We start from the raw sequence: 13,589 nt of genomic DNA, 5'->3' as shown, positions 1-13,589 counted from the left end.
CCTGTCCATGACTTGGCGGAGACGGAGATCATACTCCTCTCTCGAGCGGCCCCACACCAAAATGTCATCTATCACAATTGCACACGGCAATCCTTCGAAGAGTTTCTCCATGCACCTCTGGACACCTCACTCCCCGTGGTGATGCCATAGGGCATCCGTAGGAAGTAGGGATGGGCGCGCGTGAGGAATCGATTACTCGAGTACTCCTCGTTACAAATGAACTTGGTTGGTGGACAGGCAAACTCGAGTTTGCATATACACACACAAACAAAGTTTTCTGAAGAAAATGTATCAATTTTCTGTCTGCGCCACTAACGCATGCCGTGGGCACAAAGCAAATGAAATGTATCAATTTCTGTGTGGCGCGTTCCTTGCCGTGTGCAGGCACGCCAGCATTCAAAAAGTTAGTGTAAAAGATGGCGGTTAAAGCACAGCGCAGCGAAGAATTTAAATACTTTAAAGAAATAGGAGATCATAAGGTGAAATGTAAAATATGCCAAGCGAAATCGAGCTACCAGAAAGAATGAAACACAAGAAGTATTGCTTTTAAATAGGAAACAGTACAAAACCTCATGTTAATACTTAAAACTTGATGTTGTAACAACAAAAATCTTGCAACATAGGACTGAAACATACTTTCTCAGTAAATGTTCCAAAACTATAAAGAAAAGAGCCAATCTCATGGATATTACACCTTTGTGACCTTAAACAAGAGAAACGTCCAAGTTTTTGTAACTTGATTGGTTCAAGTGACCTCTGCAAACCGTTGAGCTATGTTTGCTTCTCTTCTGTCTCTGACTTCCCCGAATTGAAACGACACGAGAAAACATTTCCCAAAATCTTTCATATTTACTGGGAGAATTTTAATATGAATTCATCATTTATTTTCCTGTTTTCCTTGTGTTGATAATAATTGCAACCTAGAATGTAGCCAGTATACTGCTCTTAAAACAGTTCTGTGGGTCGTCTTCATCCTAATGAGACATTGGCGCTTTAAGTACAGCTGTGGTGAATAGGAACTGTCCCAAGCTGTTGCCCCACTTCCACTTTTGCGATGAATTGTGGGTCTCAAGTAGGCTGGTTTGTGGGTTCCTGTGAACAGACTAGAGACCTCCACTGAGACCATACTCAACCCAGTCGCCAAGAAAAAACGTTGACTGTGTACGTTTCCATGAACACTGGATACGTAGCATTTCAACGTAAAAAATAGCGTGTTATACCTACAGTATCCACGCGTGCCGCTGTGGAGGCGGGTTTCGGGGTTTGGGTTTCACGGCTTTCGCGGCAAATTGTGGACACGATTGTTTAGGGGGGGGGGGGGGGGGGGGGGGGGGTAGACTGTTGTTGACAGGGGAGGGGGGGGGGGGAGACACGTTAGTTGAGGGGGGGGGAGACACGTTTGTAGGGGGGGCACGCTCGACAACGAGAGTTGGTTTTTATTGAACGCTCGACAACGAGAGTTGGTTTTTATTGAACGAGACTTCAACACGGAACAGCTGCACGAAACGATGGTCACGTCACTCTCGGTGACGGTGTCGACAACAATGAACACACGAACAATGTTAATAGAACAACACACAACCACATAACATCCCGAACCCATTAACCCCACTTAATCCTAACAACAAAACAAGTTAACAAAAGCCCCATTTGTCAACTGATAACCCCAATTCCCAGAATCCCCCGCGGCTCCGGAACACGGCGTAGCTTATATTAATCTTTATTATCTGAATGGGAAATGCAATATTTTAGGACCGATTCACCGTTAAACGTGTTTCTAATAACATTTCTAGCGAGAAATATACTTTTTACTTGCATAATCTTCAGTCAGTGATTGTGTCTGATCTTTAGTTTTATAGTTATTAGGATTTGATCGGCTCGCTCGCATGTTTCAACGACGTCAGGTTGTTAGGAATAGGGACGCTGCTTTCGCTAAACTAGCAGCTCACGTGCTTCCTGCGTTTGTGTTATTAAACTGTTACTTTATGTAACTTTTAATGATATCATCTTGTTAGAAACACGTATATCTGAGAGCCAACCCAGTCGCCAAAAGCATACGTTGACAGTGTACGTTTCGTGAACACTGGATTACGTCGCATTTCAACATAAAATAGCGTGTTATACACACGCACGCACGCACACACACACACACACACACACACAAGCACACACACGCACACGCACGCACAGACACACACAGACACAGACAGACACAGACACAGACACACACACACACGCACACGGTGCATTTCGCTGCTAAAACAACAACAAAATTCCCTCAAATATTATTACTAAAGAACCGTTTTCCAAAGAACGAAATGTAAACCAATGCATTCTGAATGGGAGTGTTTCTCAGATTTTTCCATGCTACACAGAACGAAATGTAAACCCATGCAAATAAAGACTTCATGGTCATAATAATTTAAATATCATTAATCTCCTGAGTGTGTTGGGTGGTATTCTATTTTTTTCAACGGGGCTGCATCCGGTCACTTGACCGTCATGGTTGCTATGGTGGTTGCTATCGACCGCCCCCTCTAATCCTTACATGGCTCTAAAAACCACGCGGCAAAGGAGCTGCCGTAAATTGTGTTGTTTTTGTCGTAAACTGGGGTCCGACGGTTAAAAAATAGACAGATATTCCGAGGTATCCTTAAAAGGCAGCTTGGATGTTTTTATTTTCTGCAGTTTAGACTTCTTCTATAACCTATTTTTGAAAGCAAAACACCAAGTTCATTGATTTAACGAGGCAGGGTTATTTGAAACAATTTATTCAATAAATATTTGTGAGAGGTCATTCCTTCTCCTGAGTTTGCTTCCTATTTATGTCTAGTGTACACCCCTACTGTCCAAAAGCATCCCCCCCCCCCCCCCCCATATGGATTTGGAGAGTTGTTGCCACGTCCCAGTGGTGGAAGTATCATATAATATGAAAGAGGGCATTCAATTATACTACAATGATCAATTAGGAGGCCGAAGCCCTAAAGGAAGTGATGCAATAGGTGACTGAGGCAAGAACATTTAAGTAACCTGTACCTTGGGGTCTCTTATATATCAAAGGGGGTTTCAAAGGACGCATATACGCTTCAACCTGTGGCTCCAGCCCTACAGGAAATGACTCAGCAAGTGCTCCATCTCGTTGCACCTGCACCCAGCGGCTCGCTTGCAAGATTTTGGCCTGAAGTTCTTCCCAGACCTATACCCTAACAGTCCAACATGCATATCTGAGAATCAGGCCTCTCTTCAATAATGACAAAATGTTATGAGAGAAATACAGATTCACTTTTTGTTATCTCATAAGCGGCGTGGTGCCGGCTCCTTTTGACCTTTTGACCCCAGACTTCAAAGACGTGGCCGCAGGCCAGCTGTGTCTACACACATTAAGCCACAAATGTACACCTCCATCCCGCAAAAAATGGGGCCTAGAAACTAACCTCTGTCTTATGTACAGTGACTGTACTGTTGGAGGTCACGCCCCTTTTCCGGCCTTTTCGAGATAGCTAGGGATGCTAAAATGTTTACACACATTTCCCGGGGCCCCGAGAACGACATATCCAAGATTTGTAGTTCTAGCCCATAGAGAAAAAAAGTTTTCCCAAATGGACTGTCATTTGGACAAAGCCCCTTCAGAAGTGTTGCCTGCGAGACCTAATGGTTCAGAATGTGGTGGAAAAACAGTTTTTGAGATAGGAAGGTCCTACCGCCCTGAAATTTGAATACCATATTCTAGGGCCTAACTGGGACCCCCGCACCGAAACTTGGCCCGGTCGGACCCCGAGTGCAGGAAGGGGGGGCCTGGACTTTCATAATCTTCGCTCGGTGAATGTAAAGGATGTTTGGTCGGATGTTATGACGAAGAATCATAATGTGAATGGGAATATTCTATTAATGTCTTGATATCATCTTTCGTCTCAACTAGAGCTGGGTTTCGATTCAAATTTCAAGAATCGATTAGATTCCGATTTTTAAGTTTCAGAATCGATTTTTTCCGATTTTCTCAGATTCCATCCGAGTCGATCCGATTTTGATCTGATTTTCGATCCGATTTCGATTCGATCCGGGGGTTAATGTTATTAAAAATGAAAAATGTGTTTGAACCGTTTCCTTCACTTCATGACTGTGTAGAGAAGCAACATATTAAAACTAGTATTATATCAATATTAAACAGCAAATCTTACAAGTATTGGTAGTTACTGATGGCTGGAAGACTGATGAAAAGGTTAAGGGTCAATCTACCTTCAAGAAAGATAATTCAGGACAATAAATGGAGGACATCATTGAGGTGACTATATCTGCAACAGTGGATTCCTACTGGGACACTAACCAGTGCATTATTATTATGCTTGAAAATAATTAAGAATTCACCCAAAAGCGGTTGCTACCAAAAGCATTTTTATTTTAAAACTGCTCACACTTAATAAACTGAGAAGTACTGAAACTGGAAGTATAAAATGTAAACGTTGAGCATTTTTCTTTAAAGTGCGAACATAAGAACAGAACAATTTTAAACTGTAAAAGCACTGAATGGCGTCTATATGAGCATGTTCAAATCTGTTCTAAAACCACACTCAAGATTTGTTTTCAAGAATATACAGCACCCTAAGTGTTCAGGGGAATCCCATGAATTTTTTCCATGAATATATAAAATATAAATGTTTAACTTATAAAATTCGAATTTATTTTTTTTATTATTATTATTTTTTTATTAAAAGAAAATCGATCTTTGGACGTAAGAATCGATAATCGGTCATTAATATGCGAATCGATTAAAAATCGGAAAATCGATTTTTTCAACACAGCTCTAGTCTCAACTCTTCTGCTGCAGCCGCTTAAAGTCTCACTCCGAGAACCTTAAAATATGAATCAATCCATTAGAAGTATGAAAATATCTTCCCGGTCGTGCAACAGGGCAAACAAGGTGTCCTTTGACATCTACGTTTCCAGACGATTGCAACAGTGCCACACATGATCATATTTGAATATGTTTTGGGGTAGTAATTAGCTGTCGATTTTGGAGGCCTTTATCAATAATGACCAGCTATAGATTTGCTTCCCGATGGAGATTTTTGACAAATTACATGTTAATTAGCATCTACACGTTAAGCTGAGTCCAATGAGATCAAGCTCGCCCTCTTGCTACACCGAGATCATGTCCTAGACCTAGGTGTACCATGTAAAATACATGTTACCATTAGCTAGAGTGTCATGCTTGGTGTCATTGGACTCAGCTCAACGTGTAGATGCTAAATAACATGTCATTTGTCACAAATTTTTATCGGAAGCAAATCAATAGCTGCTCATTATTGATTAAGGCCTCCAATTTCGACAGCTAATTACTACCATTAAACATGCGATGCAATCGCCTGGAAGCGTAGATGTTGAAGGACACCTTGTTCGTCCTCCTACGCCACCGGGAAGATATTTACATGCTTCTGATTGACTAATGAATTGATTCAGCTATTCCCCCAGAAATCTGGGGTCAAAAGGTCAAAAGGAGACGGCACCAGCCCCGTTGAAAAAAATAGAATACCACCCAACACACTCAGGAGATTAATGATATTTAAATTATTATGACCATGAAGTCTTTATTTGCATGGGTTTACATTTCGTTCTGTGTAGCATGGAAAAATCGGAGAAACACTCCCATTCAGAATGCATTGGTTTACATTTCGTTCTTATGAAAACGGTTCTTTAGTAATAATATTTGAGGGAATTTTGTTGTTTTAGCAGTGAAATGCACCGTGTGCGTGTGTGTGTGTGTGTGTGTGTGTCTGTGTCTGTGTGTGCCTGTGCATGCGTGTGTGTGCTTGTGTGTGTGTGCGTGCGTGTGTGTGTATAACACGCTATTTTATGTTGAAATGCGACGTAATCCAGTGTTCACGAAACGTACACTGTCAACGTATGCTTTTGGCGACTGGGTTGGCTCTCAGATATACGTGTTTCTAACAAGATGATATCATTAAAAGTTACATAAAGTAACAGTTTAATAACACAAACGCAGGAAGCACGTGAGCTGCTAGTTTAGCGAAAGCAGCGTCCCTATTCCTAACAACCTGACGTCGGTGAAACATGCGAGCGAGCCGATCAAATCCTAATAACTATAAAACTAAAGATCAGACACAATCACTGACTGAAGATTATGCAAGTAAAAAGTATATTTCTCGCTAGAAATGTTATTAGAAACACGTTTAACGGTGAATCGGTCCTAAAATATTGCATTTCCCATTCAGATAATAAAGATTAATAAAGATCATACACATTCACTGACTGAAGATTATGTAAGGAAAATGTACATTTCTCGCTAGAAATGTCATTAGAAACGTGTTTAATGTTGTATCTGTCCTAAAATATTGCATTTCCCATTCAGATAATAAAGGCTCCGGAACACGGAGCCCCGCGGCTCCGTGCTCCGGGGATTCTGGGAATTGGGGTTGTCAGTTGACAAAAGGGGCTTTTGTTAACTTGTTTTGTTGTTAGGATTAAGTGGGGTTAATGGGTTCGGGATGTTATGTGGTTGTGTGTTGTTCTATTAACATTGTTCGTGTGTTCATTGTTGTCGACACCGTCACCGAGAGTGACGTGACCATCGTTTCGTGCAGCTGTTCCGTGTTGAAGTCTCGTTCAATAAAAACCAACTCTCGTTGTCGAGCGTTCAATAAAAACCAACTCTCGTTGTCGAGCGTGCCCCCCCCCCCCCCCCCTACAAACGTGTCTCCCCCCCCCCCTCAAGAAACGTGTCGCCCCCCCCCCCCCCTACAATCGTGTCGTCGTCGTCCCCCTCAAGAAACGTGTCTCCCCCCCCCCCCCCCCCCCCCGGTTAACAACAGTCTACCTCCCCCCCCCCCCCCCCCTAAACAATCGTGTCCACAATTTGCCGCGAAAGCCGTGAAACCCAAACCCCGAAACCCGCCTCCACAGCGGCACGCGTGGATACTGTAGGTATAAGGGCGTGTTCACACAGGCAGTTTTTTTATATTAAAAAAACACCTGACCCGGGCGGTTTTTTACCAACTAAAAAACTGACAGGGTGGTTTTGTCAAGCTCAATCTAGAGCAGAATGTTCTAGAGCCAACGTTGCCAATCGGTTACCATATCAAAGTGGTTTGACTACGCTACAGTGTCAGTTACAATGTCGAGGATGAGAAAATTAGCCCTTGTTTTGGCGTTAGGTAACAACGACGAGGATAACGATGAACCTTCCCGTTTGCGGGTGCATGACATAAACCGGGGACGGCAGCAGTACGGGGCGTTTCATAGTTGTATTCAGGAGCTACGGTTTGATAATGTCCCAAAATCCCACCGATCGTCCTCCAGATACTCTCCTTGTGATATATGTTGTGGTATAACTTGTTGGTCATGTCATATAACTCAACATGTTCACTAACAAGAACAACAAGTTGCTCCGTCGGGAAAGACTTCTTGGTTTGGGTCGCCATTCTTGAATTTCCAACGTTTTTCCTAGTGACGTAGGTTCTCGTTCATTGGTCAGCTGTCAAAAAACTGCCTGACGTCGGGTGCTTTTTCTTGGCGAGTTGAATTTATCCCAACTTGAAAACCACCCAGAGCAGTGAAAAAAACCCGCTGGCAGCGGTGTTTTTAAAAGCACCCAGGATGTTTTTACAAAAACACCCTGTATCATAGGAATATAATGTAAAACATCCACCCGCACCTGAAAAAAAAAACTGCCTGTGTGAACACCCCCTAACACGCTATTTTTTACGCTGAAATGCTACGTATCCAGTGTTCATGGAAACGTACACCGTCAACGTTTTTTCTTGGCGACTGGGTTGCCATACTGAGGTCGAGATGCTCAACATGGGGCAAATGGGGTCACTTATGGTTTGGGAGCTCTTGGTTTAAACATTAGTAGTTGGGTTGAACCAACATTTCTTTCATCGTAATTTAAGTTAATTCTGGGTAAATTGACCCGAGTCAGATATCTCAACACTGGCCTGGGAACGCCTCGGGATCCCCCCGTCAGAGCTGGTCAATGTGGCCCGGGAAAGGGCCCCCTGCTTGAGCTGCTCCCCCTGCGACCCGACCCCGGATAAGCGGACGAAGATGAGATGAGATGAAGATGTCAATCGTAGGGAAATGATTTATATCAAATCAAAAATGTAATAATTATTTATTTTTTGATATATTAGTATAAAGTTCCTCTCTGCAATGGCACATCCTGTACTCAAAATGTCCGCCCCTCTTATAGTAATAATAAGAGCGGGGTCTGTGAATCTGAGTGGGACATCTCCTGTAGTGTTTTATTGTCTTCTGTTAACCTCCATGTGTGAAGACCTTCTGCGACGCCACACAGCCACACTACACAGCCCGGTGCTTCGGCTCCCTGGGAGGAACCCTGGAGGTCAAGCTGCCTAACTCCTTGAGGTTGTTTAATTACGGAGTGAAGCGAAAAAAATTTCTGATAGAACTTTTCAAATGGTTTTTAGCAAACCTTTTTATTTGGGGAGGTGTGACGACCCCGAGGACCCCCTTTTGGGTCATAGCTGCCACTACAAGGGTCATAACGACCTAATTGACCACACCTGAGTGGTGGGTTATATAAGCAGGGTTTAACTCTACTTCAGGGGGCACCCCTTTTGGTTGAAGCAGGCACTCTGCTGCTTTGTTCGGTCACAGTCGTACTTTGCCACTTGTATATTGCACCTTGCAGGTAATCCAAATCCCCTAGACATTTGTTTCTCCTTGTTTGTTTTACTTCATATAAATAACCTTTTTGATTTAAAATTGAATTCTGTGTTGACTCCCTTATTGTGTGATGGTGTACGAGTCCACCGTTACACTAACAAGAACTTGTTCTCCTATTTCTCGAAAATGTTAATATAATTGCCAACAGATTGCTCTGAAAAAATAAATGCTGAAATCAGTGACACTAAAGAATACTTCCCCATAGAAACTAAAATCTATTAGAATCAAATGAAACACAAGAACTGATAACTATTGCTTTTAAATAGGAAACAGTACAAAACCTCATGTTAATACTTGTGATGATGTAACGACACTAATGTTGCAACATAGGACTAAAACATTAGCTATTACCAGACCAAGCCAATCGTAGATTGCACGTTGGTCTGGGGAAGCTGCGGTCATTTTCTTCAGCACAAGGGTGTGGTCAACGGACAACGGTCCTAGTTCAACTGACTCTGTACGCGATTGGCTGCTTGCCGTTGCTTCCCTGTCGTCATTGTGTTAAACCAGCCAATAGCGCGCCAAGGGGAAAAGCCAGCTTGGTGATTGGCTCCCACAAAAACAGAATCAGAATCAGAAAGAAATGTATTGCTCTTCTCCAGACGCTTGTGCAGGGCGAACTCAATTTGCCGGAAGAATGGGCGGGGCTACCCATGCTACAAAAACGAATTTTCTCAGTAATGTTCCAAACCTAAAGAAAAGAGCCAATCTCATGGATAATACACCTTTGTGACCTTAAACAGAAAAGAAACGTAAACCGTTGAGCTATGATTGCTGCTCTGCTGTCTCTGACTTCCCCAAATTAAAACGACACGAGAAAACATTTCACAAAATCGTTTAGGGTTAGGGTTCATTTATTTTCCCATTTTCTTTGGGTTGACAATGATTGCATCCTAGAAGGTGGCCAGTATACTGCTCTTAAAACCTTTCTGTGGGTCGTCTTCATCCTAATGAGGTATTGGCGCTTTAAGTACAGCTGTGGTGAAAAGAAAGTGTCCCAAGCTGTTGCCCCACTTCCACCTTTGCAATGACTTGTGGGACTCTTGTAGGCTGGGTTGTGTATTCCTTTGAACAGACTCGAGTCCTCCACTGAGACCATACTGAGGTCGAGATGCTCAACATAGGGGCTGTGCTGCTGTTACTAATCGGGATGACTGATGGTGAGACTTTAATGGCATTATTACTGAAATAATTCGTAACATATTTTCTATAATTGGGTCACTTATGGTTTGGTAGCTCTTCCTTTGAGGGGTCTCAAACTCTCAATTGAGGCTCGCGGGATGATATTTTGTGGCCCCCCACTTGACATCAAAGTTTAGATGATCTAATTATAGCAAGATCATTAACTTAGATTGGGTCAGTTGTGCTACTTTTTTTTGTGGAGTACTTGATGTGGCCCAGCCTGACCCAGACTCCTCCAGCGGCCCCCAGTTAAGTTGAGCTTGAGACCCCTGAACATTAGTAGTTGGGTTGAACCAACATTTCTTTCATCGTACGTTAATTCTGGGTATATTGACTGATTTATTTATTTAATTATTACTCTTCCTTTTACATTGACTTCAACACAATGCATCACCAGATATCATCAAGAGAATTAGGGCTAGGGTAAGGTATCTTTATTTATATGACAGTCGTAGGGAAATTATGTATATTAAATCAAAAATTCACAAAAATATTAAATTGTTGATATTGGTATAAAGTTCCTCTCTGCAATGGCACATACTGTATTCAAAATGTCCGCCCCTCTTAATAAGAGCGGGGGTCTGTGAATCTGAATGAGAGAGCTCATCTAGTGTTTTATTGTCTTCTGTAAACCTCCAGGTTTGAAGACCTTCTGCAACGCCACAAAGTCCTCAAGAACCCCGTGCTTCGGCTCCCCGGGAGGAACCCTGGAGGTCCAGCTGGATATGACCTCAAGTGGGATTCTTTATGAATTGAAGCGAAACAATGTTCCGATTTATCTTTTCGACCACGAGATAATAAACACGAATCTTCGATTTTCAATGAATTACAGTACTAGAATATTAACTATGAAGGACCTCCACAGCTCGGACAATGGTTTATACTCAATGGGTGATTTAGTTTGCCTTGGATTTAAAACAGATTATTTTTATTTATCCATTGAAGGTGAGTATTATGTAACTATATATAAATATATATATATATAAAAATGTATCAGTAGCAGTAGTTATTGGTAACAAGGGTTACAGATGAGAGGGAAACCGCCGGTTTGAGCGGCTGTTTCCCTCTTATCATCATTAAGGGTTCAATAAGGTCATTAAGACTCTAAATGATCCTTAATGACCTTAATGAACCCTTAATGATGATAATAGGGAAACAGCCGAGGTCAAGGTCTAAATTTTATTCTACATTTTAGACCCTGACCTCTGACCTCGTAGCTCTTAGAATCACTGTTGGCTCTCAGGCACTGTTAACATTATCGGTAACCTTACATGCTATGCTGTACTTTGTAAACGTTTAAGGCCTCTTGAATACACTCTTTAAACAGTCCCTGCTCCCATTAATTATTAATACTGACCAAATTTGATTTAAAACATTTTAGATACGTACGTTACTACTTCACTTACCTTTTCGGTATACAATTTGTCAAGTACAGTTAACACTAGGTAGTCTGGGAAAAGTAAGCCTCCACTTGAAGCTTACAAACTGTACGCCTCACCTCCTCGACGGTTTCCCTTAGCCCCGGTCTCCTCTCCCCTCCTGTCCCGGGAGTGTCTGTCCCGGGGACAGCAGCGGGTGTCCTGCGCTGCAGAGGGGGACGGACCCCACTACAGCTGGAGTCTAGACGGACTCCCGCTGAACGCCACACGTCTCCTCTCTGGACCCAGTAACGCTAGTGACATCACTCTGGAGCCGGGCCTGTCGGGGCTGATCACCTGCTCGGTCCGCAACAACGTGAGCGCCGCGGCGGCTACATTCACCCTGTCTTTGTGTGACGGTGAGTGAAAAACACAACGACAAAAATCAACGAGAGACCCTTGGATCCACCCGCCTTTGATCCGTCACATGACCTATAACCGTCACATGAAGGTTATAGGTCAGATAACCTCCCCCACCCCCTCCCCAGTATATACTATTTCCTTACAATCAATTTACTTAAAACTGTATTTTTCTTTTTTAAGGAAAAGGACCACTAACCGTTTTGAGAAACAATGAATATCTACCGATACATAACCCATAATGAAGTATTGACAACCATTTCCCTAGTTGAGTCACTCCTAACTAACTTCTGCTTTTCTTTGTCCCAGACCCCATCCCTATCATCGCCCGTTTTCTGACGGTGGTGGGGCTGCTGCTAGTAGCATTGGCAGTCTACTGGGCCCTGAAGAAAAAGAAAACTTCAAGACCTCAAGGTACACAGTGTGACTCTTTCGGTCAACTGTTAAGCACACACTTTATTTATGTGCAATATTGCTCACTTTTTATTGACTTATTTGGTTGACTTTTACTGTTTTTCCATTTTGTTGATCGTGAATTCTACCGTCTGTTGACTGACTTAGTGAGCTACTGGATACCTGAATTTTCCAATGGGGAAGAATACAGTATTTATCTATCTATCTTATGGCCCATGTTGTTTTCTCATTTTCTAATCTTCTGCTCGTTCAGACATCCCGCTGTCCTCCATGGCAGGAGATGATGACGGACTGTACGTTAATATCTCGAGGGCGACCGGGGGAGCAGGGGGGGATTGAGGAGGAGTACGGCCACTCCAGGCTCCAGGCCTCAGAGTGAGGAGGAGTACGGGACGGTCCAGGCTCCAGGCCTCAGAGTGAGGAGGAGTACGGGACGGTCCAGGCTCCAGGCCTCAGAGGGAGGAGGAGTACGGGACGGTCCAGGCTCCAGGCCTCAGAGTGAGGAGGAGTACGGGACGGTCCAGGCTCCAGGCCTCAGAGTGAGGAGGAGTACGGGACGGTCCAGGCTCCAGGCCTCAGAGTGAGGAGGAGTACGGGACGGTCCCGGCCGCTCTAGGCACGATAAAATCCTTATCGACCCGACAGCGATATATACGTTTCTCTTTCTTCTGTCAAATGTACTTACTGTAAGTCGCTTTGGATAAATGCATCTGATAAATGTTAATGTGATTGTTTCAATTAATCAATTAATTAAAAATATGTATGTTTGCTTTTGCTTTCTGCTAGATCTTAAATACATTGCACTTTCTACAATGCAATTTTAATTCTGCCTGTTTTCTTTTCCTCATCTTTTTTCTTTTTGAGTTTTAGAACAGTTTTAGGGAGAAATATGCATTTCATTTCCATTATCTTCGTTCAGTGATTGAACATGTTTAATTTGTTGGTTAGTACGAATGACCTTTCAGGTCTCCCCCCGAAATGTGTTGCAATACAAAGTTTTGTGTTGAAACCACGGCTTGCATGTTGTCTGAATCATTGTCTTTGTGTTCTGTAGTAATCTGAGCTCAATTGTTTTTACTGTTGTTACTATTTGGTGTTTTTTCTATAGGGTGACCAGATTTCCGGAAACTAAAACCGGGACACCTTGCGCCTGACCGCTGTTATGATAAACGATGCTGAACCCAAGATCAGACGGAGACGATGTTGAATTGATGAAAAAAGGGTTTATTGAACGAGGCGGGGGAGCAGGTAGTGGATGAGGTGGCCGGGGGGAGAGCGAGGCAGGCGAGCTGGAGTGAGGGATCCGGATAACTTCAGGCAGAGGAAAAAAGAGTTGGGTTGTGGTCAAAAGACAACAAGAGACGGGAGACGAGAGCGAGGTAACAAGAATTACTGGAGCCAGGCATGTATCATTACCACTGTAGTGCGTAGTACGATCTGGCACCGACAGCAGGGAATCCAAGGGTTTATGAAGGGGAGTTGATTGGAGATGAAGACCAGGTGAGCATGATT

General features: G+C 43.1%; 1 protein-coding gene across 3 annotated transcripts; it reads left to right on the top strand.

Annotated features, from left to right (window-relative positions):
* Positions 1-9,724: 9,724 nt before the first annotated feature.
* LOC115550361 (uncharacterized) lies at positions 9,725-13,091 on the top strand. Of its 3 annotated transcripts, XM_030365299.1 has the most exons (6): positions 9,725-9,863; positions 10,525-10,830; positions 11,405-11,662; positions 11,973-12,077; positions 12,331-12,437; positions 12,561-13,091. In XM_030365299.1, the coding sequence occupies exons 1-5, from the start codon at positions 9,815-9,817 to the stop codon at positions 12,414-12,416; spliced, it is 804 nt and encodes a 267-aa protein (XP_030221159.1). In that variant the 5' UTR covers positions 9,725-9,814; the 3' UTR covers positions 12,417-12,437; positions 12,561-13,091. The 3 variants fall into 3 exon arrangements, with proteins under 3 accessions (XP_030221159.1, XP_030221158.1, XP_030221160.1); XM_030365298.1 differs by having other exon boundaries at positions 9,726-9,863; positions 12,331-13,091; XM_030365300.1 differs by having other exon boundaries at positions 9,729-9,863; positions 10,525-10,620; positions 12,331-13,091.
* The last annotated feature ends 498 nt before the right edge of the window (positions 13,092-13,589 follow it).

The sequence above is a fragment of the Gadus morhua genome, chromosome 9 (genome assembly GCF_902167405.1).
Source record: "Gadus morhua chromosome 9, gadMor3.0, whole genome shotgun sequence".
NCBI classification, from domain to species: domain Eukaryota; kingdom Metazoa; phylum Chordata; class Actinopteri; order Gadiformes; family Gadidae; genus Gadus; species Gadus morhua.
Note: the sequence above shows the minus strand (reverse complement) of the source record. Positions and strands in the feature narration are given on the sequence as shown.